The sequence below is a fragment of the Rhinolophus sinicus genome, chromosome 8 (assembly GCF_057876585.1).
Source record: "Rhinolophus sinicus isolate RSI-liver-muscle chromosome 8, RSI-T2T, whole genome shotgun sequence".
NCBI lineage: Eukaryota > Metazoa > Chordata > Mammalia > Chiroptera > Rhinolophidae > Rhinolophus > Rhinolophus sinicus.
In genome coordinates this window covers 37,568,704-37,591,617 of record NC_142508.1, presented here as the reverse complement: position 1 = coordinate 37,591,617, position 22,914 = coordinate 37,568,704, and the positions used below count along the sequence as shown (strand labels likewise).

The 22,914-nt window shown below is 43.0% G+C and overlaps 1 protein-coding gene across 1 annotated transcript; it reads right to left on the bottom strand.

Annotated features, from left to right (window-relative positions):
- Window positions 1–10,763: 10,763 nt before the first annotated feature.
- LOC109452588 (uncharacterized) lies at window positions 10,764–22,697 on the bottom strand. The gene is made up of 5 exons (XM_074315503.2): window positions 22,621–22,697; window positions 19,784–19,882; window positions 18,776–18,902; window positions 16,671–16,772; window positions 10,764–13,595 (listed from the first exon to the last, which is right to left on the bottom strand). The coding sequence occupies exons 2-5, from the start codon at window positions 19,835–19,837 to the stop codon at window positions 11,710–11,712; spliced, it is 2,169 nt and encodes a 722-aa protein (XP_074171604.2). The 5' UTR covers window positions 19,838–19,882; window positions 22,621–22,697; the 3' UTR covers window positions 10,764–11,709.
- Window positions 22,698–22,914: the final 217 nt, after the last annotated feature.

Here is a 22,914-nt window from a genome sequence, read left to right as displayed (position 1 = left end):
GTGTTGCTTCCTTCTCTCAGCCTGGTGCCACACACCTGGCTGGATGCTGGGCATAGAGTCCCTGCCTGCCAAGTGCTCACATTCTAGTGGGGGGGAGGGCTTATAATGTTGAAAAACATCCCCCAAGAGGGCAGTTAAGTCTGTTTTCCCAAAGTGGGCAGGGCATGGACCACAGAAGAACCACACAAAGCCTGTCCTCAAATACATCACCAAACCACTTTTCCATTCTAGTGCAATCCTAGTTAATTAAGGAGAAAGAGTGGACAGCATTGTGTTTACTCAAATTACAAAGATACTGCAGGCTTCAGGCTCAGGCAATAATTTTAGCTGGAATTTAATATTATTTGGTTCTCTTGGCATTTATTTTCACAGCTCCTCGCCCCCCCCCTTTTTTTCTTTTACTGAAAAAAAGAGACTTGTTTCCTACTTATGGTAGTGGTAGAAAGTCCTCTTTAAAAATAAATTGATTTGGGGCCGACCTAGTGGCTCAGACAGTTGGAGCTCCGTGCTCCTAACGCCGAAGGCTGCTGGTTCGATTCCCACATGGGCCGGTGGGCTCTCAACCACAAGGTTGCCAGTTCAATTCCTTGACTCCCGCAAGAGATGGTGGGCTCTGCCCCCTGCAACTAGGATTGAACACTGCACCTTGAGTTGAACTGCTGCTGAGCTCCCAGATGACTCAATTGGTTGGAGTGAGTCCTCTTAACCACAAGGTTGCCAGTTCGACTCCCGCAAGGGATGGTGGGCTGCACCCCCTGCAACTAACAACGGCAACTGGACCTGGAGCTGAACTGTACCCTCCACAACTACGATTGAAAGGACAACCACTTGACTTGGAAAAAAAATAAAGTCCTCTTCCCCAATAAAATCTTAAAAATAAAAATTGATTTAAGTGAAAAAAAAACTTACTTAAAGGAAAATGCATGGTACACATCTGCCAAAAAGTTGATAGTGGTATGTAACTGAATAAGGTTTGGGTAACACTGAATTCACTAAAGCCTAGAACCCTGCCGATGGACTACTGTACCAGAATTATGCTTTGGCAACACTTGTCGAACCTCGGGCTGAACAGAACAAAGATTTATTTTGCTCATGCTACGTATCCACTGTGGGTTGGCTAGGGCTGTTGTATTCACCCGAGGGATCAGGGTGCAGCCCCACCAGTTGGAACATGTGGCCTTAGTTACCACAGTAGGAAAAGAGCTGGAGGCTACTGCAGTTTATCACTTCCTCAGCCAGGACGTGCTGTAGGTCACTTCCATTCATGTCCCCTTGGTCACAACTAGTCATGTTGGCCTAACTGCAGAATGACTGGGAAGTCTCCTCATCCAAGAGAGGAGAACTAGATACTGGTGGTCTCAGTGATAGCACCGTAGGTACTTGCTTGACTTTCTGATGATATTGGAAAGGGTTCATGCTATAATAAGTGATAAAAGCAGGAGATCAGCCTTTAGAAGCTTTCCAAATAGAAATAATTCTATGACTACAGAAAAAATTCACCAGAGTGTTTGAGTTAAATAAGTTTGTTCCTCAGTCTTTGTGGTATTTCTCAGGCATTCTGCGATGGACAGGTCACCATTTTATATTACAGAAGTAATGCACAATTACATTCTTTAGAAATAGTCCAGCAATATAAAAGTGTTCAGGACAAAAGTCTCTCTTCCACATCCACAGCAACACCCTGCAAGTAACTGCTTGCATCTAGTACATACTAACTTTCTGTCCTCTCTTACATGTGCAGATTCTGGTATTTGAAGTATTAGGGTGCTACAGAAGAGGTTTCTCAAAAGCCTCTAAATGCCTTTCTAAAGTCTTTGGAAAGTGCCAGTCCTGGTCTGGTTTGTTTGTTTGGTTTTCCTCTTATAGTTTAAGATTCCTTTGCCTTAGATGAGTGGTTTTCAAATTTTCTGCTTATAGAACTCTTTTAGTAGTGTTTTCTAAAGTGTCAGAGACACCAATGTTTTGGAAGACAACACTATATTTAAAATACCAACACACACTGAGTAAGTTACTCCCTTTTTATGTCTGTTGATGCTTCTGGTCACCTCAATGAGAAAGCACCTTTAACACCTTACATCTCATGTCTCTGGCTGGCAGAGCAGGACTTGACTTAGCACTTCGGGTGGACAATGCTATCCATCGAAAATGTGCAAACCATAGTATTTGTTGCATTACTCTTAACACCCATTCATGGCAAGTGATACTGGTTGTCCATTCACAGCTGTGTCCACAAGTTTTAAAGGGCATTGCTTGAAATAAATAGGAGAATCTTAGTGCAGGCACTTGGCATCTCAGGAGGATGCAAAAACCAAGGAGGTGGCATGTGGATGCCTAACGTTGAAAAGATACTGTTCTAAGAAATTATACCTAAGAACCCACTGTATAAAACAGATAAAAGTGGACACACTGTGGTCAAAGGGTTAAGGAAACTTGCCCCTGTTGACCTGTTGTTCAGTGTAAAAGTGCTAGAGCTAGGATTTGAACCTGAGCAGTCAGGCTCCAGACCTGGATACTTAACCACTGTGCTAAAGGCAAAGACTCCATTCTGCCCTTTAATAGATGGTGACCCTGGGCAAGTGCCATCACCCCATAAGCCTGTTTCCTCATAACACAGCAGTAACAAAAGTAGGGACTCCACTGGGAGGATGTAAGGATTAAATACGCGGGAAACGTTTAGAGCTGTTTCTGGCACCTAAAATGCATAAATACTAGCTGTTTCAGTACAATTAATACTTTTTAGTAGTTATTAGCATTAAGAGTAACACTACCCTTGGCTCATAATAAGCACTCAACACGTTTTATTATACATTTTATTTATTTTGTAAGATTAGCATATATAAACTTGGAACCCTAGCGCTTAACCTCTACTTTAGCACAGCACCTGGCAATTAATAAGTGACTGAAAAATGTACTAGTAAAGCAATAATAACAGATTTCTTATACTAAACATTTACTTCCTTAGAAAGTCAGCTTAGAAACAAACTGAGAAACTAAGCTGGTTCCGCACCATTCAATTCAGCCAACGAGTCTCCAAACCAAGAGCAAGAGATCAATGAACAACCCTGGACGAATCCCCACTGCTATCTGAGCCTCAGTTTCCCTACTGGACTTAAGGATTCTCAGAACGTAAGCGCGTTTCGCCCACTCCGGCTTCATTGGCTCAACCCACCCTCCCAAGCCCACTTCAGCCAATCCGCACACTAGCCCTGCTCATAGCCACGCCTCTACCACGCCCACCGCCCGGCCACTAATGTCGCCTCCGCCGGGCCTCAGGTGGCGAGCCAGCCACGTCCCTGCAGCCCCACGGCACGAGCTTCTCGCACCTCTCTAACCCCCCTAGGTGGCATAAGCCCCCGAGACCGCTCCAAGCTGCATTCGTGGCCAAAGATGGGGAGGATACGATGAATGTCATTAATACTCGGGTCCTCAATTACTTGGCAATTGCGTCGGCTTCCCACGAAGAGTTCGCTCCCCACACGTAATCCCCACCATAGCGGCGCCGATGCATCCGCAACCCGTCCCCTGCATACCTTTGCGCCTGCGCAGACTCCTGGATAAACTACATTTCCCAGATCCCTGCGGGATTTCGGCTCCTCTGGACGATCGTCCTTGGATACCTGATATCTGAAAGGCGGAAGGAACCCAGGAGTCCGCGGCAGTTTTCGCTTGGGGTGCACCGATCAAAGAAAGGCTTCTCCTGGCATCCGTAGGCGGAGCGGAGAAGAAGAATGCCACACAGTTCGTTTCTCTCGACAGGCTACATTCTGAAAACTAATCGTCGCCCGCATGCATCTCCTGGGCAACCGTTAACTCTGGAAACGAGTCTGTCTCCGTGGCAACTGTCCAAGCACTGGCGCAGGACAAGGGCCCCCCATTAGAGGAGCTTTTAAGTAGTAGAGATGCTCAACAAAACAGCGTGCTCTGCTCGTAAAACGTAGTGGAAAATGTGTTAGAACACAAGGAAGGGAGAAAAACTGGGCAGAGCAGGATTGAAAGAGTTGGTGTGAGGAAAGTTTCTCAGAGGAGGGATGTCTGAATAAGGCTTTGAGGGATGAATAGGAGGTCGCCTGGAAGAGAAAAGAAAAAAAAATACTGTCTTATCTATCTGGCCAAAATTTAAAACTGTATGACATACAGTCTTAACGAGGGTGTGGGGAAACTACCATTTTCCTACCATACAGGTGGCGATGGGAGGTAAACCAATCAGTTGGTGAGTATTTTCTGAGTTCTGTTACAGGCTGTGCTCTAGGCGCTGGGAATATAGTGGTGAAAGACACACATGGACAGGCAGAGAGCAAGCAGTAAATAAGAAACATAACAGGAAATTATGATAAATACTATGACGTAAACAGGCAAGGAGCTGAGATAGGAATGAAAGAGTAACTGTGATCAGGAAATATAATTATTTGACAACATAAATGTGAAATAACCATATAAATCTCAAGGGAATTGTGGAGAAATATTAATGTCTACAGCACCTGCAGATTTATACTTCCTAGTGTTTGCAAAAATTTGAATTGGGGTTTTCTTTTACTTTCCAGTGAAGGCATCCTGAGGTACTAGGATACGACAGGATGAATGCTTTGCCTTTGGTCCTTTTGGCTACTTGGGCTAGTAAATGATCTTTTTTGTTTGAGTTATTTTGAATTGTTTTTTGTTACTTCAAACCCAAAACATCTTTGTAATATAGTCTTATTCTCATTTAAAAGATAAAGAAACTAGATTAGATTGCAAGACAATGGCAATGGCAAGGTTTAAAATTAGGTTATTTTCTACTATTCCAATTATTCTATATTAGCATGTTAGTAATGGGGTGTGTGTGAGTCTTCTAGATGAGAATGGACTAAATGTGCCAAGAAACATACGTATGGTAGAATATACTAGGATGAGGGATTTAAAGATGTTAGTTTCTGGCTTTGAAGGTGGAGGAAGGGGACACAAACCAAGAAATGCAGGTGACCTCTAGAAACTGAAAATTCATACCATAAACCATTAAAAAATGCACATGGAATAAAAATTTAACACATAAAAATCATAAAAGTACTAGAATAAAAATATAGGAGATCTTTTCCATAATCCTGGGGGTGTGGAAGGCCCTTCTTAGTGGGATAGTAGGTCCAAGTACTATAAAAGAAAATACAGATAGATTTGAATAGCTAAACATTTAAAAATTCTGTATAGCAAAATACGCTGTAAACAAAACTGAAGAAGAAATAATAAAATGGGAGAAAATATTAGTAACATATATACCAAAGGGTTAATAATATGTGTAATATATAAAGACTTGCTCCTATAAATCAGTATGGAAAGGCAGCCCAATTAAAAATGGGCAAAATACATAAATAAGCAATTCTATGAAGACAAAACATCAATAACACCTAAAAAGATAATTAATCTCACTATGAATAGGACATTTTTACTTATTAGATTAGAAATCTTTAAAAAACAAGACCACTACTGAGTATTTGTGAAGGAAGTGGAGGAACAGAAAAATAGGCACTCATACACACTTCAGGAGTCATGTAAGTTGGTTCATCCATTTCTTCCTTTTTTAAAAAATTTTATGTATTTTTTATTAGTTTCATGTGTACAAAACACTGTAATAGTTAGACATTTATCATTTATACCCCTCACGAAGTGATAACCCTCCTTGCCCAATCTACTACCCCTCTGACATCGCATACAGCAATTACATTTCCACTGTCTCTATTCCCTATGCTCCACTTCTTGTGAATGTGTGTATATATATACATATGTAATTATAGTTGACATTCATTATTATTCAGCTTCAACTTCAGGTGTACAGTGCAGTGATCAGGCATCTACATCATCCCTGAAGTGGTCTCCCTAATAAAACAAGTGTCCATCGGATACCCTACACAATCTTTACAACATTATTAATTATATTCCCCAAACTGACTTTCATATCCCTGTGGCCATCTTGTGGTTACCGATTGTGCTTTTTAATCCTCTGACCTTCCCCCTTATCCCCATCCCCCCTCCCATCTAGCAACCCTCAGTTTTTCCTCTATGTCTCTGAGACTTTCTGATTAGTTTGTTCATTTATTATATTCTTTAGATTCCACATATAAGTGAGATCATATGGTATTTGTCTTTCTCTGTCTGATTTATTTCACTTAGCTTAATGTTCTCTAGGTCCATCCATATCATTGCAAATGGTAAAATTTCATTCTTCTTTATGGCTGCATAACACTCCATTGTATAAATGTACCACAGTTTCTTTTTTCTTTTTTTTCTTTTTAAACAGGACTTTATTGGGGAACAGTGTGTACTTCCAGGACTTTTTTCCAAGTCAAGTTGTTGTCCTTTCAATCTTAGTTGTGGAGGGGCACATTCAGCTTTAAGTTGTTGTCCTTTCAGTCTTAGTTGTGGAGGGCGCAGCTCAGCTTCAGGTCCAGTTGCCATTGCTAGTTGCAGGGGGCGCAGCCCACCATCCCTTGCGGGAGTCGAACCGGCAACCTTGTGGTTGAGAGGACGCGCTCCAACCAACTGAGCCATCTGGGAGCTCAGCGGCAGCTCAGCTCAAGGTGCCATGTTCAATCTTAGTTGCAGGGGACAGAGCCCACCATCCCTTGTGGGACTTGAGGAGTTGAACTGGAAGCCTTGTGGTTGAGAGCCCACTGGCCCATGTGGGAATCGAACCAGCAGCCTTCGGAGTTAGGAGCACAGAGCTCCAACAGCCTGAGCCACCGGGCTGGCCCATACCACAGTTTCTTAATCCAGTCGTCTACCATTGGACATTTCGCTTGTTTCCATGTCTTGGCTATTGTGAATATCGCTGCAATAAACATAGGAGTGCATAGATTTTTTCAAATTAGCATTTTGGAATTCTCTGGATAGATACTCGAGTGGAATTGCTGAGTCATAAGGTATTTCAATTTTCAAGTTTTTGAGATACCTCCATACTGTTTTCAATAGTGGCTGCACCAATCTGCATTCCCACCAACAGTGCAAGAGGGTACCTTTTTCTCTACTTCCTCGCCAGCACTTGTTGTTTGTTGATTTATTGATGATAGCCATTCTGACCGGAGTGAGGTGGTATCTCATTGTGGTTTTTATTTGCATTTCTCTAATGATTAGTGAGGTTGAGCATTTTTTCATATGTCTGTTTGCCATCTGTGTATCCTCTTTAGAAAAATTTCTCTTCATGTCCTCTGCCCATTTTTTAATTGGATTGTTTGTGGGTTGTTTTTTTTGAGTTTTGAGTTGTTTTGAGTTGACTGAGTTTTTTATAAATTTTGAATATTAATCCCTTATCAGATATATCATTGACAAATATCTTCTCCCATTCAGTAGGCCCCCTTTCCATTTTATTGATGGTTTCCTTAGCTGCAAAAAAGCTTTTTAGTTTGATTGAATCCCATATGCTTATTTTTTCTCTTACTTCCCTTGCTCAAGGGGATATATCAGTAAAAATATTACCCCGGGCAATGTCTGTATTTCTAACTTTCCTCCTATATTTTCTTCTAGGAGCTTTATGGTTTTTAGATCTTACATTTAAGTCTTTAATCCATTTTGAATTTATTCTTGTATATGGTATAAGGAGGTGGTCCAGCTTCATTTTTTTGCATGTGTCTGTCCAGGTTTCCCAGCACCATTTATTGAATAGACTGTCTTTACCCCACCATAAATTCTTGCTTCCATTGTTGTAGATTAAATGACCATATAAGCATGGACTCATTTCTGGGCTCTCTATTCTGTTCCCTTGATCTATGTGTCTGTTTTTATGCCAGTACCATGCTGGTTTGATTACTGTAGCCTTGTAGTATAATTTGATGTCAGGTATCATAACACCTCCCACTTTGTTCTTATTTCTCAAGATTGCCAAGGCTATCCGAGGTATTTTATGGTTCCATATAAATTTTAGGATTATAAGTTCTATTTCTGTGAAAAATGTCCTTGGTAGTTTGATAGGAATTGCATTGAATCTGTATATTGCCTTAGGTAGTATGGACATTTTAACGATATTAATTCTTCCTATCCATGAGCATGGTATGTGTTTCCATCTATTTGTATCTTCTTTAATTTCTCTCTTCAGTGTCTTATAATTTTCTGAGTACAGGTCTTTTACTTCTTTGGTTAAATTTATTCCTAGGTAGGTTCATCCTTTTTTTGAGTATTATTTAGCAATAACTATCAAAATTTTAAACATGGACACACATTGATCCTGCAAGTTTACTTCTAAGTATTCATCTTATGGAGATATTTTGCACAAATGTGTAATAAATGTCCAATGATGGAAAAGAAAATAGCAACCTAAATGTCCATTAATAGAGATCAGATAAATTAAAGAAACTCTAGTATGAAATACTATGCAGCTGTTAAAAATAAGGATACATATATATTACATTGTCATGGGGAAATATCCATATTATACCAAGTGAAAAAAAATCACTTCTAAAATCACGTGTGATAATGCCATATTTATTTGAATATATATATATATATATATATATATATATATATACACACATATACATATATATACATATATTTTCCCCAGAATCCCCACAAAAGGAGAGGTTATATATATATATGTGTGTGTGTGTGTGTGTGTGTATACATATAGATCCAGTTTAATTAAAAAACCAGAGATTCATATTCACAGAAAAAAGTCTAGAATCTTTGGAATGAAGATTTATAGAGAGCCATAGCTTTCTTCATTTTTGTATTGTCTGAATTATTCACAATAAACAAGTATTTCTACAACAATTGAAAGAAGTCACAGAAAATTCGGAGAAATACTGTTCTTGAGTAAAGACTTAAACACCGTAATAGTTATCCACAGATGATGTTGGTGAAACACAGTTCCATCCATTGCCAGTCAGATTGCCAGTGATACAGTACTTCTGGAAAGCCTCTGGCCATGTGTGTGGGGACATTGAAACTTTGGGGAATATTGGGGAACAGTGTGTTTTTCCAGGACACATCAGCTCCATGTCAACTCATTTTCAATCTAGTTGTGGAGGGCACAGCTCACTGGCCCACGTGGGAATCAAATCAGAGACCTTGGTGTTATGAGCACTGTGTTCTAACCACTGTGCAAACCGGCTGCCCCAAAACTTTCTCCCTTGGACACCATGACCTCCCTGCCAGGATTTCACTTGGGAACTGGTCAGGTGCTCAGCCTAAGACTTCAGTAGAAGGGACATTTATAAAAGTCAAAAACTGAAAACCAGGGCCAGCCCGGTGGCTCAGGCGGTTAGAGCTCCATGCTCCTATCTCCGAAGGCTGCCAGTTTGATTCCCACATGGGCCAGTGGGCTCTCAACCACAAGGTTGCCAGTTCAATTCCTCGAGTCCCGCAAGGGATGGTGGGCTCTGCCCCCTGCAACTAAGATTAAACATGGCACCTTGAGCTGAGCTGCCTCCTGGATGGCTCAGTTGTTGGTTGGAGTGCGGGCTCTCAACCACAAGGTTGCCAGTTCAATTCCTAGAGTCCCGCAAGGGATGGTGGGCTGCGGCCCCTGCAACTAGCAATGGCAACTGGACCTGGAGCTGAGCTGTGCCCTCCACATCTAAGACTGAAAGGACAACTTGAAGCTGAATGGCACCCTGTAAAGTCCTGTTACCCTTCCCCCCAACAAAATCTTTAAAAAAAAAACCACTGAAAACCAAAATGTCCAACAAGAGACTGGCTAATACATTGGTTGAATAAACATAAACTATACAAAGCCCCAAAAACATCTAGTTGTTAGAGGTTACTTAATGATGTAGCTATTTAATTATATGGGTAAATCATGATATTTAATAAGTTCTCATGATATAAAAGTTAAGTAAACATAGAAGTACACTCAACTGTATATTCAGTGTGCTCCAGATTTATTAAAGTATATATATTATATATTAAGTTTTAAACATAGTAAAAGTGTATTGAAATGTTAACTTATCTCTGGGTAGCATTGAACTTTGGATGAAATCTTCTGGATTTCTTGGGTCTTCTAAATTTTCTATAAGAAGTATGTACTGGTTTTTATGATAATAAACATTATTTTAAGAAGGAAATGTTATATGTGCAACATGGATAAACCTTATAGAAGTTCAGAGCATAGCTTCTGGAGCCTCATTACTTGGGCTTGAATCCAAATACCATGACGTCAGTTGTGAGACTTTGGCCACTTTAATCTCTCTGTGCCTCAGTGTCCTCATCTGTGAAATGGGACAATATAGCCCTGAACATGTAGGGGTGATGGAAGAATGAAAGGTGTTCATACATACTAAGGGCTTAGAACAGAACTTGGCACACAGTAAGTTACTGAAAGCACTAGCCATTTTATGTTTGACATGGGGAAAAAATTTCATGATTGATGTTCAGTGCTGGTAAAAATGTAGTAAAACTGTGATCCACACACCTCCTTGTGCCAGGTGGATTAGGTTCAGCCTCTTTGGAAAGCAATCTGAAACATGTTTCAGGAATCAGGAAAATGGTTAGAGACTCAATTCTGTTATTTCCCCTCTGGGAATTTACTTAGAGTAATAATCCACCCAAAAGGCCAGAGGAAGTGTGGAAATGCTCATTACAACATTACTCATAATTGAGAAAATTGGTGAACAACCTGTGTCAATCAGGGACTTAGAACAAAGCCAAAATGGGGCAATGGATTTGTAAATTATTCTACACCGATCAATGAAATATTATTAGCCCTAATAATGATGAGTACAAAGTGTAGGTGGTGAAAAAGGACAAAGTTCATGGTAAAATGAGGACAAAACAGGGAAGTCAAAATTGTTACTACACTCTGATTACAGTTAAATAAAATAACATTTATTTTAAAATGATATTTGGAAGGAAATAAGAAAAAAATCATAACAACATGATTTCTGAGGGTGGCCAAGTTGTAGGTGGGTATATGGCTTTTGTTTTTGATCCAGATTTTTCAAAGTTTAAAAATATAGATATGGAATGCAGAGTAAAACAAAACCAAAAAAAAAAATACATCCAAAAATGATTAGTGGGTGTCTCTGGGCTCTGGGATTATGGGGAACTGATATTTTAGTTCATAATTCTTTACACTTTCCAAATTATCCTTTACAATAAGCATGTGATTTTACTTAAAAATTTTGCTGTTATAAAAGTATGTATATTATTTTTATATTAGCAAAATACTATGTTTAAAAAATATGAGGAAAGAAAAACTTCCCTTTGGGCAAAAATAAAAAATAGTGCTTAATAGGGCAATTGCTTTGTAAAGCATATATCCTAGAAATGGAAAATAGAAAAAATAGGACATAAAAAATAGCTGTAAACATGTGAAACGTATTCAGTGTTTAAGCCAACTTGCAGATTTTTAGGTGAAATTTGTATCTTAAAGTTTTAAAAGGAAACTAAAATCATCTAGCACTTATGTTCAGCTACATGTATTTGAGACTTTTACTCTAAAGCGTTAATCTTTATGGTTATTTCTTTTTTCTTGAATTTTCAGGCTCCAAATTAAAGAATAATCAAAACACTTATAAAGCTCAGAGAGATCTTATTAAAGATCCCAGATATAGTTGCATCCCATTTAGATCACCACCTGGGGACACTGTAGGGTTGAAAAATAGGGGGGAAGTTGAGGTTTTAGGGAAAAGCTACTAAAATGATCAGAAGCTGTCCCAGCTGGTGATATAAACTGTACCATCCTCCTTCTAGGAACGGCTGAACCAAACCCAGTAGCAGAACCACCAATGCGTCACATTCTCAGACTTTCTAGTCAGCATGAGTTCTCTGATGATCAGCAAGCTGTGTGTTCCAAGCAAAGGCTTTCTCAAAATCATCACAGACGTAGGTGTTGTGTATGGTGTGAAGTCTCTGGTGTTGAGTCAGGTGTGAACTCCAGCTGAAATCCTCTCCGCATTCTTTATATGCATAGTGTCTGCCCCCTGTGTGAACTTTCTGGTGTTGAATGAGGTGTGAGATCTGGGTATAGGTTTTTCCACACTTGTTACATTTGTAGGGCTTCTCTCCAGTATGAATTCTCTGATGCTGAATAAGGTGGATGCTCTGGTTGAAGGCTTTTCCGCATTCCTTACAGGCGTAGGGTTTCTCACCAGTGTGAATCCTCCGATGCTGAGTGAGGGATGAGTTATGACTGAATGTTTTCCCACACTCCTTACACTTATAGGGCTTCTCGCCTGTGTGGATTTTCTGATGTTCGATAAGGTGGGTGCTCCGGCTAAAAGCTTTCCCACACTCACTGCACTCATAAGGTTTCTCTCCAGTGTGAATCCTCTGGTGTTGAATGAGGTGGGAAATCTGGGTATAGGCCTTCCTGCAAACGTTACACTCATAGGGCTTCTCCCCAGTGTGAATCCTCTGGTGGCGTGTCAGGGAAGAGTTCTGGCTGAAGGTTTTCCCACATTCATTACATTTGTAGGGCTTCTCGCCGGTGTGAATCGTTTGGTGTTGCGTAAAGGATGAGGTGTGACTGAAAGCCTTGCCACACTCATTACATATATAGGGCTTTTCCCCCATGTGAATGCTCTGGTGCCTCATGAGGTGGGAAATCTGAGTATAAGCCTTCCCGCACTCGTTACACTCATAGGGCTTCTCTCCAGTATGAATTCTCTGATGCTGAGTCAGGGAAGAACTGTGGCTGAAGGCCTTGCCACATGCAGAGCACTCGTAGGGTTTTTCTCCTGTGTGCACCCGCTGATGCTGGGTCAGGGATGAGCTGTGGCTGAAAGTTTTCCCACACTCGTTACATTTGTACGGTTTCTCTCCAGTGTGGATTGTCTGGTGCTGGGTCAGGGAGGAAGTGTGACAGAAAGCTTTACCACACTCACTGCATTTGTAGGGTTTCTCCCCTGTGTGGATTTTTTGGTGCCGGGTAAGGTGGGACACCTGTGAATAAAACTTCCCACACTGGTTGCATTTATAGGGTTTCTCCCCAGTATGGCATCGCTGGTGTTTAATGAGGGAGGAGCTCTGGGTGAAGGCCTTCCCACATTCCTTGCATTGGTATGGTTTCTCTCCAGTGTGGATCCTCTGATGCTCGGTCAGCGATGAGCTCTGAGTAAAGGTCTTGCCACATTCATTGCATGCATAGGGCTTCTCTCCTGTGTGAATGATGTGGTGCTGAATGAAATACGAGCTGTTGCTGAATGCCTTCCCGCAATCCTTACACTTGTAGGGTTTCTCTCCAGTGTGAATTCTCTGGTGCAGGATATAGTCCGAATGGTAAATAAAAGCTTTCCCACATTCCATGCAGTTAAATGGTTTGTTTTCTACGGAAGTCCTTTGGCGTTTCAAGCTCTTTCTTGGCCCATTCCACTTCCGAGGCCTCTCTCCCCCAGGTACTCTGTGCTTCCTGATGAAGGCTGAGGGCCGCCTGAAGCTTTTTCCAAGCTCATTACAGCCAACGCCTCTCTCCCCGCAGCTGTTTTCCTTAGGAGAAGCAAAAAAACACCTCAAATGTCTCTCCTGCTTTCCCAGTTCCTCCAATGGATGGCCACACATCTGCAATTCCCCCATCTTGGTATCTCCAAGCACTGCCCTTAAAATCCCCTCCATCTTTCCCATTGGGGAAGCTGTCTCTTCAGAAATAACCATTTTTGGCAGTGTCTCCTGAGTAGTTGCTGAGCTTGTCTCCAACTCTAGAAGAAATGGAAAATATGAATATCATCTGTTCCAGGACAAAGGAAGGTGATTATTTTGAACATTTAGGCATTGTAAAATTAAAAAGAAAAATTTCAAAATTTATGTTTCTATTTCAAAAGGCATATAAGGTAGATAGATTCATGTGACACAGAAGGATGGTCTCCATATATTTTAAAAACAAAAAGAACTGAGTTACAAAACAGTTTATGTGCACAGTGGTTTATTAGCCATAATATATAATACATTTTTACAAATCAATAAGAAAAAGAAAAAACATCTAATAAAAGAGTGAAGCAAGAATTTGAATAGACATTTTGCAGAAGAAAAACAAGTGGCTGATAAATATGTAAAAAGATGCTCAACATCAGTAATAGTCCAAAAATCAAATTACTCAGAGCCATTAGACACTTTTTATATTGAAAATTTAAAAATATCCAATGTTGGCAAATGAATTGTATGATAAGTGAATTTATAAGGGAATTTCACGGTCTACATTACATATTTGAAATGTTTTATTTATTTTAAATATTGAACAGTAATTTTTTTGCTAGGTGATCACAGTGAAAAGTAAATATTCTTCCTTCCTTTGCTTCTACACTGTAATTGGTGAATCCTTCTAGAGATTTTCTATATATTCATACGTGTGAACATGTATGTGTATATGTGTGGTGGGATGGAGGGTTTTTAATTTATTGTTTATTAATTTTTAAATTTTTTATTTATTTTAAGTGTGTTTTTCCAGGACCCATCAGCTCCAAGTCAAGTAGTTGTTTCAATCTAGTTGTGGAGGGCGCAGCTCACAGTGGCCCATGTGGGGATCAAACCAGCAACCTTGCTGTTAAGAGCACCGCACTCTAACCAATTGAGCTAACCAGCCGCCCCTATTGTTTATTTTTTATTGTGGTAAAATACTCATAACATAAAATGTACCATTTAAACCATTTTAAGTGTACAGTTCAGTTGCATAAGTATGTTCACACTTTGCAACTATCACCACTATCCATCTCCAAGACTTTTTCATTTTCCCAAACTGAAACTCTACCCATTAAACACTAACTCCCCATTTCTCTTCCCCCAGCCCCTGGCAACCACCATGCTACTTTGTCTCTATGAATTTTCCTACTTTAGGTACTTCATGTAAGTGAAATCATATAATATTTGTTCTTTTTATATCTGGCTTATTTCACTTAGCATAATGTCTTCAAGGTTCATCAATGTTGTTGTTATGTACTTTTGTAATTAAAAATACAGTAGATATATTGGGGTAAAAATACTTGAAGGAACCACATTAAAATATTAAATGTGGGGCCAGCCCGGTGGCTCAGGTAGTTGGAGCACTATGCTCCTAACACTGAGGTCACCGGTTCGATTCCCACATGGGTCAGTGAGCTGCGCCCTCTACAGCTAAGATTGTGAACAACGGCTCTCCCTCGAACTTGGGAGCCGTGAGCAGCCGTGGGCTGTTGCGTGCTGCCATGGGCTACCCTGTGCTCCGAGGAGCGGCCATGGGCTGCTGTGAACTGCTGTGAGCGGCCACCAAATGCCTCAGCTGGGGGGAGCAAGCGTAAGGCTCATAACACCAGCACACAAATAGACTGAACAACAACGGCTTGAACCGGAGTGGGGTGGAGGTAGAAAAAGGGGGAAAATATTAAATGTGAATTTTTTTTTGAAAGATAAGTAGGATTTTGAGATTTTCATTTCTTGTTTTATTCTTATTTAGATTTTCAAAGTTTCTATGATGAGCACATACAACTTTTATTTGATCAACAGATATCAATAAATATTAAATTTTTATGAGTTTAAAAGCATAATCTTGCCATTTGCAGATGATGAGCAGGAAACAAAACCATTTGGGATTTGTTGAAGGGAATTGATTTTTTTTGATGCTAGTAGATCTGTTCAGGGACACCCATTAATTGCTTAATTGTTATGTACCAACCACAGTACTGGGGTGGGTGACTATGCTCAACAGGACATCTGACCCTTGCCCTCAGAGAAGAGGGAGAGGCAGGCTTGTACTCAGACATTTTAGACATATCCTCCATGTCTCCTTAGCATCCCTGCCTTTGGAAAACCACTGCTCCCCTTTCCATGTAGTCTTGGTGAAGCTGTTTATCATAGTTTCCTCCACCCCGCACCTCATGAGATCCAGGCCTGGCCAATCAGAATACCCCCTCCTGCAGACCATAGTAATTGGTTCAAGATCCAAACAGAGCCAATCAGAGTCTTCCTTGAAATTATTATATGGTGTTGCTAGGCAGAACATAAGTTTGAGACTATGGGCAGCCATATTGACTGCCACGTGGAAAGGCCTGTAGACTGAAGCTAGAAACAGACAGAATCAACATATGGAGGGAAGAATTGAAGGAGAGAGAGAATGAACAAGTGAGACCCAATAACAACATTTACAGCTTTAGATCTATCTATGCCTAAAGTCTCAGACTGCAACACTTTCCACTTATATGGGTCAAAAAAATCTAATTTTGCTTAAGCTATTTTGATTCTTCATATGCAAAGGAGTTCTAACTAATACATCAGGTAATTACAATAATTGTAATACAATAATAATTATTATTATTGCAATAGGTGACATTTATTAAATGCTTAGTATGTATCAGGCTTGTTCTATTAACTAATTTACTCCTCAAAATAAATTCAGCACGGTGGACACTTTTCGTATCCCTACTATACGAAAAGACCCACTTCTAGGTCTTTACACAGGCATTCCTAACAAATGATAACAATGATAACCAGTGTAGCCAATTCGGACAGGGGGCAGGGGGTGACTGTGTACCAGGCACTGGGTTACACTCTGTGTGAATTCATTTCTTCCTCCCAAACCTAGGTACTATCACTGACTCCATTTTGCAGATGAGAAAATTGAGGCACAGAGCATCTAAATGACTTGCCCAGAGGTCACAGAGCCAGGAAGCAGTGGGGCTGAGATTTGAACCCAGAGCCCATGATGATGTCCTGTGTATTATGCTGCCTCATTCTTGAATGACCATCACTGGTCATGACAGATGGGGTAGCAAGACAGCTCGCACCTGCTGGACATCCTCACCCACCTGGACAGGTAACTCTCTGGGCTTCTCTCTTCTCCATCCTGGGCTCTTCACCTCGCTCCAGACGGGAGATCACGTCAGGTTTAGAACCAGGAAGCCCTGCCCCTGGGAAAGACAGACTTGGCCGTGGGTGCCATAGTCACAGGGAGGCCTCAGGCCCTGGGTCTGCAGGAGAGGTGCATACACTGGGTGCCTAATGATGAGGCACTTCAATGGTCAATGCAAGATTCATTTATTGAGTGCTACTACATTCCAGAGAGAGCCTGAGCCCCAAGGTTACTGTTTAAGGCTCTGACTCTGCTATTCAAGCTAAGTGCAAAATATACCGCATATCTCATATGGAGAAAAATAAAAATTATCTCATTAATAATTTTCATATCGATTATGATTTCAACATGTGCTGAAATGATCATATTTTGGATAGATGGGATGAAACAAAATACATTACTAAAATTAATTTCATCTGTTTCTTTTTATTTGTTTATGCCTGCTTTCTAATTTCTCTTTTCCTGTAGCATGGTGAACAGTGTCCTCCCAAAATTATGTCCACAGGAACCTCAGAATGTGACCTAATTTATAGGGGCTTTGCAGGTGTAATTAGTTAAGACGAGGTCCAACTGGATTAGGGAGGGCCCTAAGTCCAACGACTTGTGTCCTTTTAAGAGGAGAGACACACAGACACATAATGGAGGGGGAAGGGCCGTGTAAGTTGGAGGCAGAGGTTGGGGTGACGCAAGTACAAGAAACACCAGGATTGCCAGGAGCCTCGAGAAGCTGGAAGAGGCAGGAACAGATTCTCCCCTAGAGCCTTCAGAAGGAGCATGGACCTGCCCACACCTTGATTTTGCACTCTGGCTTCCAGAACTGTGAGACAATAAAGTTCTGCTGGTTTAAGGCACCAAGTTTGTGCTTATTTGTTACTGTAGCCCAAAGGAAGCTAACACATCTCCCTGCTGATTGTTCTGATGAGTAGACAAACATGCTAACAGCTCCCACCTTAAAGACATGCTTTCCTCTGACCGGAGAAGAGCGAGGGAGGGAGAGAATGGAAGGTGATGAAATGGAGGACACTGGCAGGGGCCAGGTCACATAAGGGTATGAAGGAGCTGGTAAAGGCAGCACCCAGGACTGGCCTGGTGACTGGCTGGGTAGGGGACTGTCCCTGAGATGGGTGAATCTGAGGAGGAATGGGTCTGGGGGCCATGGTGAGCTCAGTGGGGATAAGGAAAATGGGGGCCAGGACCTTCCCAGGAAGGTGGCTCTCAGGGAATATATTGTTTGTCCTGCAAAAGTATGTGAGTGAGGAGAGCTGAGGACAGAGCCTTCGCACCACCATAGCTGACAGGGAAAAGGAGAGACAGAGGAGCCAGAAAAAGGAAACGAGAAGTGAGAGATGTAGGGAGAAGGAAAGACAGAGCAGAGAGGAGGCTGGAGTGAGATCTGGGGCAGAGGGTGAGGCCTGAGCAGAACTGGTCTGTGAGACAGAGAGGAGGGGACATGCGGTGAGTCAGGGGGTGGGGGGGACAGGGCTGGACCTGATGGACTGTCAGGAAGGGGAAGGAGAAGGAGAGGATGGTGCCCGGGGGTCTGGTCTGGGGCCTGGGGGATGTGGGGCCAACCCAGATGGGTACCCGGAGTGGGAGAGCAGGTCATTGTGGAGCGTGGTGAATGTGAGGGGTCTTAAGGGGGTATGGGAGGGGGGTGAGTGGACAAGCGTGGGGCTCGGGAGGTACATTTGGGGAACAGCATTTATGTACTCTGGGGAAAAGACTCCAGGATGGAGCCTGTTGACAGGGGAGCACCTGGAGTCTCAGATTCCAGAACAGGCATTCCAGCGTGGAGCCTGAGGTCACCACATGGGGAGAGGGAAGCATGAACAGATGGTGGGCCACAGGCTGAAGATTCTGAGGGACAGACAGAAAACTCGAGGCCCTCAGGGATGTAGGACTGTAGAGAGGCCGGTGGAGAAAGAGATGAACAGAGGCCAGCTGGGAGGTACCGCTGAGGGTATCACATGACCCCAGTGACCGCCCACGCCCACGTTAAGCAGTGGGAGGGAAGAAGGGGGCATCATGCCTCTTCCTGAGAAGGCAGGGGTGGGCCCTTACCCAGTGAGAGAAGGTTCTGGTAGTTCTCCAGCATCACGTCCCGATACAGCTCCCTCTGGCCAGGCCCCAGCCAGCCCCACTCCTCCACAGTGAAGTCCACGGCCACATCCTTGAAGGTCACTGATTCCTGCAAGGGCCAATGTGACACAGTGGAGGGGCGTGTCCTTCCAGAACTCTGGGGTGGGAGAAGTCATGGGTCAAGAGCCTACCACTTGCTCGCTGGGCTGGAACATTCTGACTTGGCAGATTTAGGACAATTGAATCAATGGGCCCACAGGAATGTGAAAAGTCTAGGGCAACCGCTAGCCTGCAGGCGCCTCGTTAGAAAGTCTAACACGGGCCCCCTTTCCCATGACTCTTTACTGCCATCTGTTGGAAAATTGTTATAATATACCAATTATTTTAGTACATGACAGTTGACTGCCATCTGTGTGAAAATTGCCATAATAAAAACACCAGTGTAAATAAAATTAAAAAAAACACACACAAAAAAACAAAACACCAGTGTAGGAGGTATAAGATGCAAATCTTATACCTCAGATGCCACTGAGATGAGGCATCCTGTGCAGTGCCTACCCTACACATCTCTATGTGGCAATCATAAGAAACATTAAAATATATATATCAAGCCATTGAGTGAAAGAGCCACATACGAATTCCTAAGTTGCACTCCATCCCAGGCACCAACTCTGAGCCCAACCCCCATTCCTGTCTCCAAGGATAAGGCTCAGGGGTGAAACAAAATAAGCCACTGCCCATTTCACCTGCTAAACAAAAGGCTGCCAAGTGTTAGATAATTGATTTTCAGACCATGTCACAATGTTCCAGCTCAGAGCGTCCTGCCACCTCTCCCCCCCAACTTGCACCTGGCAGCCCCAGAGCTCCTCCCATTATAGCCTCTCTCCCAGTAATGGGAGGGGCAGAAGAGCTTCAGGCCACAGACAGAGATGGGGATGGCCCTCTGGGGTCCACAAAGTCATCTCGGGGCAGAGGGGAACCCAGCCTCACCTGGTCCTTAGCGGTTAGGGTCCTGGTGGCCATGGCTGGCTCCGTGGCATGCATCTCCAGGAGAAAAGACCAGACCTGAATCTGCAGAGCTGGAGGAGACTGGAGCAGAGAACGGGGGTCATTTCTGACCCAGAGAGACAGACAGACACTTTCCCAAAGAAGCCTCGTGACAGAGGGGCCCCTGAAGCAGGAGTAAAGGCTCAAGACAGGTTGCCTGAGGTCTCTGTTCTGTAACAACAACCACTAGCAATCAGGGAGTTCGGCTCACTGCACCCACACAACAGCTCTCAGAGAAGGAACTACAGTTATCCTCAGATGGGGAAATCAAGGCACAAGAGGCCAAGGCCCTTGCTCGAAGTCATAGGGATGTCAAGGGTTCACAGCAGGATTCAAACCCAGAGGTCTGGCTGCAGAGACAACCCGTCTTTTGTTTTCTTATAATTGTTCTTATTGTGGTAAAGTACATATAACATAAAACATACCATTTTCACCATTTTAAAATGTACAATTCAGTGGCATTTGGTACATTCACAATGTTGGGCAACTGTCAGTTACCTCTATCTAGTTCCAGAACATTACCATCATCACTTTAAAAGGAAACCCTGTGCTGTTAGCCAATCACCACCCAATCTCCACGTCAGCCCCTGATAACCACTCATCTTTCTGTCTAAATGGATTTCCCTACTCTGGACATTTCATATAAATGGAATCATACAATATGTGGCCTTTTGTGTCTGTCTTCTTTCACTTCACATAACACGTTCAATGTCCATCCATGTTATAGCACATCTCAATGCTTCATTCCTTTTCACGGCTGAATAACATCCCACTATACGGATGGACCACATTTTGCAGAGCTCCTTCTATCTGTCTTACAAATCCTGCTTAAGGATCCTGGGTTCCTGCTAAAGATGTTGTTTAAAAAACAGTTCCATCTGCTGAAATAAAGTTTCAGTATCCCTGCCAAAGAGACGATGGTGTTGGGGTGGCCGGTTAGCTCAGTTGGTTAACACAGCGTAGTGCCAATAACACCAAGGTTGCTGGTTTGATGCCCACACAGGCCACTGTGAGCTGCACCCTCCTTAAAAAAAAACTTAAAAAAAAAAACGTTGGTATTCAGACTGTGGTCAGATGATTCGTTCATCAAACAGTCTCTGGGCCTCATGTGCGTGACAGGATCCATTTTGCCACCTGAAGATTGAGATGAGTGAGTTGTAGCTCCACCCACTGCCTGTGGAGGAGACAGGCCTGGGCACAGACCAGGTGAAGGGCTGAATAGTAGACCCAAAAGATATCTTTGGAATGAACTGTGATGTGATTAAGTTAAGCATCTTTAGGTGGGAAGATTATCCTGGATTATCTGGGTGGGCCCTGGCTTTGAAGCTGGAGGGAGGTCACACCTAAGGAATCTAAGTGGCTTCCAGAAGGTGGAAAAGGCAAGGAAACGGAATCTCTCCCCTGGAACTTCTTGGAGGGAGCAGGCTCTGCTGACAGCTTGACTTTAGCCCAGTGAAACCCATGTCAGACTTTTGACCTTCTGAACTGTAAGAGAATATATTTACGTTGTTTGAAGCCACTGAGTTTGTGGTAACTTGTTACAGCAGCAATGGGAAACTAATACAGTCCAGAAATAACGAAACTCAGAACCTCACATGTGTTTCCAGGGAAACAGCCAGCACATATACCCAACTAAGCAAGAACACACACACCTAAAGGCTGAAACTAGCTGGTGGAATTTTGAGGTGGAAAAACAGAACAGAGTCTTAACTCTCTCCCCACAGGTCACTTATCACAAAAAGAAGAGGGTAATTTAAGGATGTTGGAACCTGGCAGACACCACCTTAGCCAAGCGATCAAGGTTGACATGAGCAGTGATGGGCAAACCAAAATCATGGGCTCCTGATCTGATAAGAAGGACATAACATCACTTCTAAGTTATTCCTGCCAAAAGCGTGTAACCTAAATCTAACCATGAGGAAACACTGAGCAAATCCAAACTGAGGGACATTCCTGAAGTACAGAAGATCTGTAACCTTCATAATTGCCAAGATCACGAAGGTCAAAGAAAGACTGAAGAACTGTTCCAGGTGAAGAGACTAAAGAGACCTCACGACCAATGCACGGCATGATACCGGATTTTCTTCTGCCATTAAGGACATTGTTGGGACAAGAGCAAAATTTGAAGGAGACTTGTAGATTAGCTAATAGTATTGTATCCAGGTTAATTTCCTGATGTGATCATGGTGCTATGGTTTTGGAAGAAAATGACCTTGTGTTTAGAAAAAACACAAAAACACAGAGACTCTTGGGGGCGTGGAGTGCGCAGAGACCCAGAAAGAGAGAGGGAGGCAGAACGTGGTTGAGGTGCTGGTGGGGAGATCAGAGAGAAGAGACGCTCAGGATAAGGAGCATACAGACCGAAGGCGTGACTGTGCAGAGTACGCTGGCGTGTTCGGGTCAGACATCCCTGGGTGTGATCCTAGGTCAACCACTTATTAATATTGTGGCGGAGTCTCCCCAAGTCTGTTTCTTCACATTCGAAGCGAGGAAAGGTCCATTCTCCCTCCTAGGGAATCGCAGCGGTCCCGCGCTCGGCCAGGCTCCTGGCAAACAGCAGGTGCCCAATTCCTGCGCGCCGAGATTGTCCCAGTCGCGCAGATGGCAGGGGGGCTTTGAGGCCGCCTCGCGAATGACAGGAGGGGGCGGGGCACCGCCCACAGCGCCCTACCCCTTCCAACTCAGGCACGACTTGCGCCCGCCCCCTGAGCGCCCGCCTCCCTGCGTGGCCCGGCCCTCACCTACCGGCTCCCGCTCGGGTCTGCCAGGTTGGGACTCACCTGTGCGCCCACTTGGGTTGCGTAGGGCGGCCAGGCCTTCCCTCCCTCCGGCGGGCCGCGGAATGAGCCTGCGCAGTCAGAACTGTAGGTTCTGGTACTTTAAACGCGGCTTCGCAGCTTGACTACATTTTCCAGAAATCATTGCGGCTCGCGCTCCTCCAGGACTAAGGTCTCTGAGGACTGGGAATGCGGGGAAATGGAGTCTGGGAATAGAATGTGGGGCGAGGAAAAGAATGCTCTAATACACAGCTGCTTTGCGGTTGGAGGAAATACGGTATTTGGGAAATGTCTGGC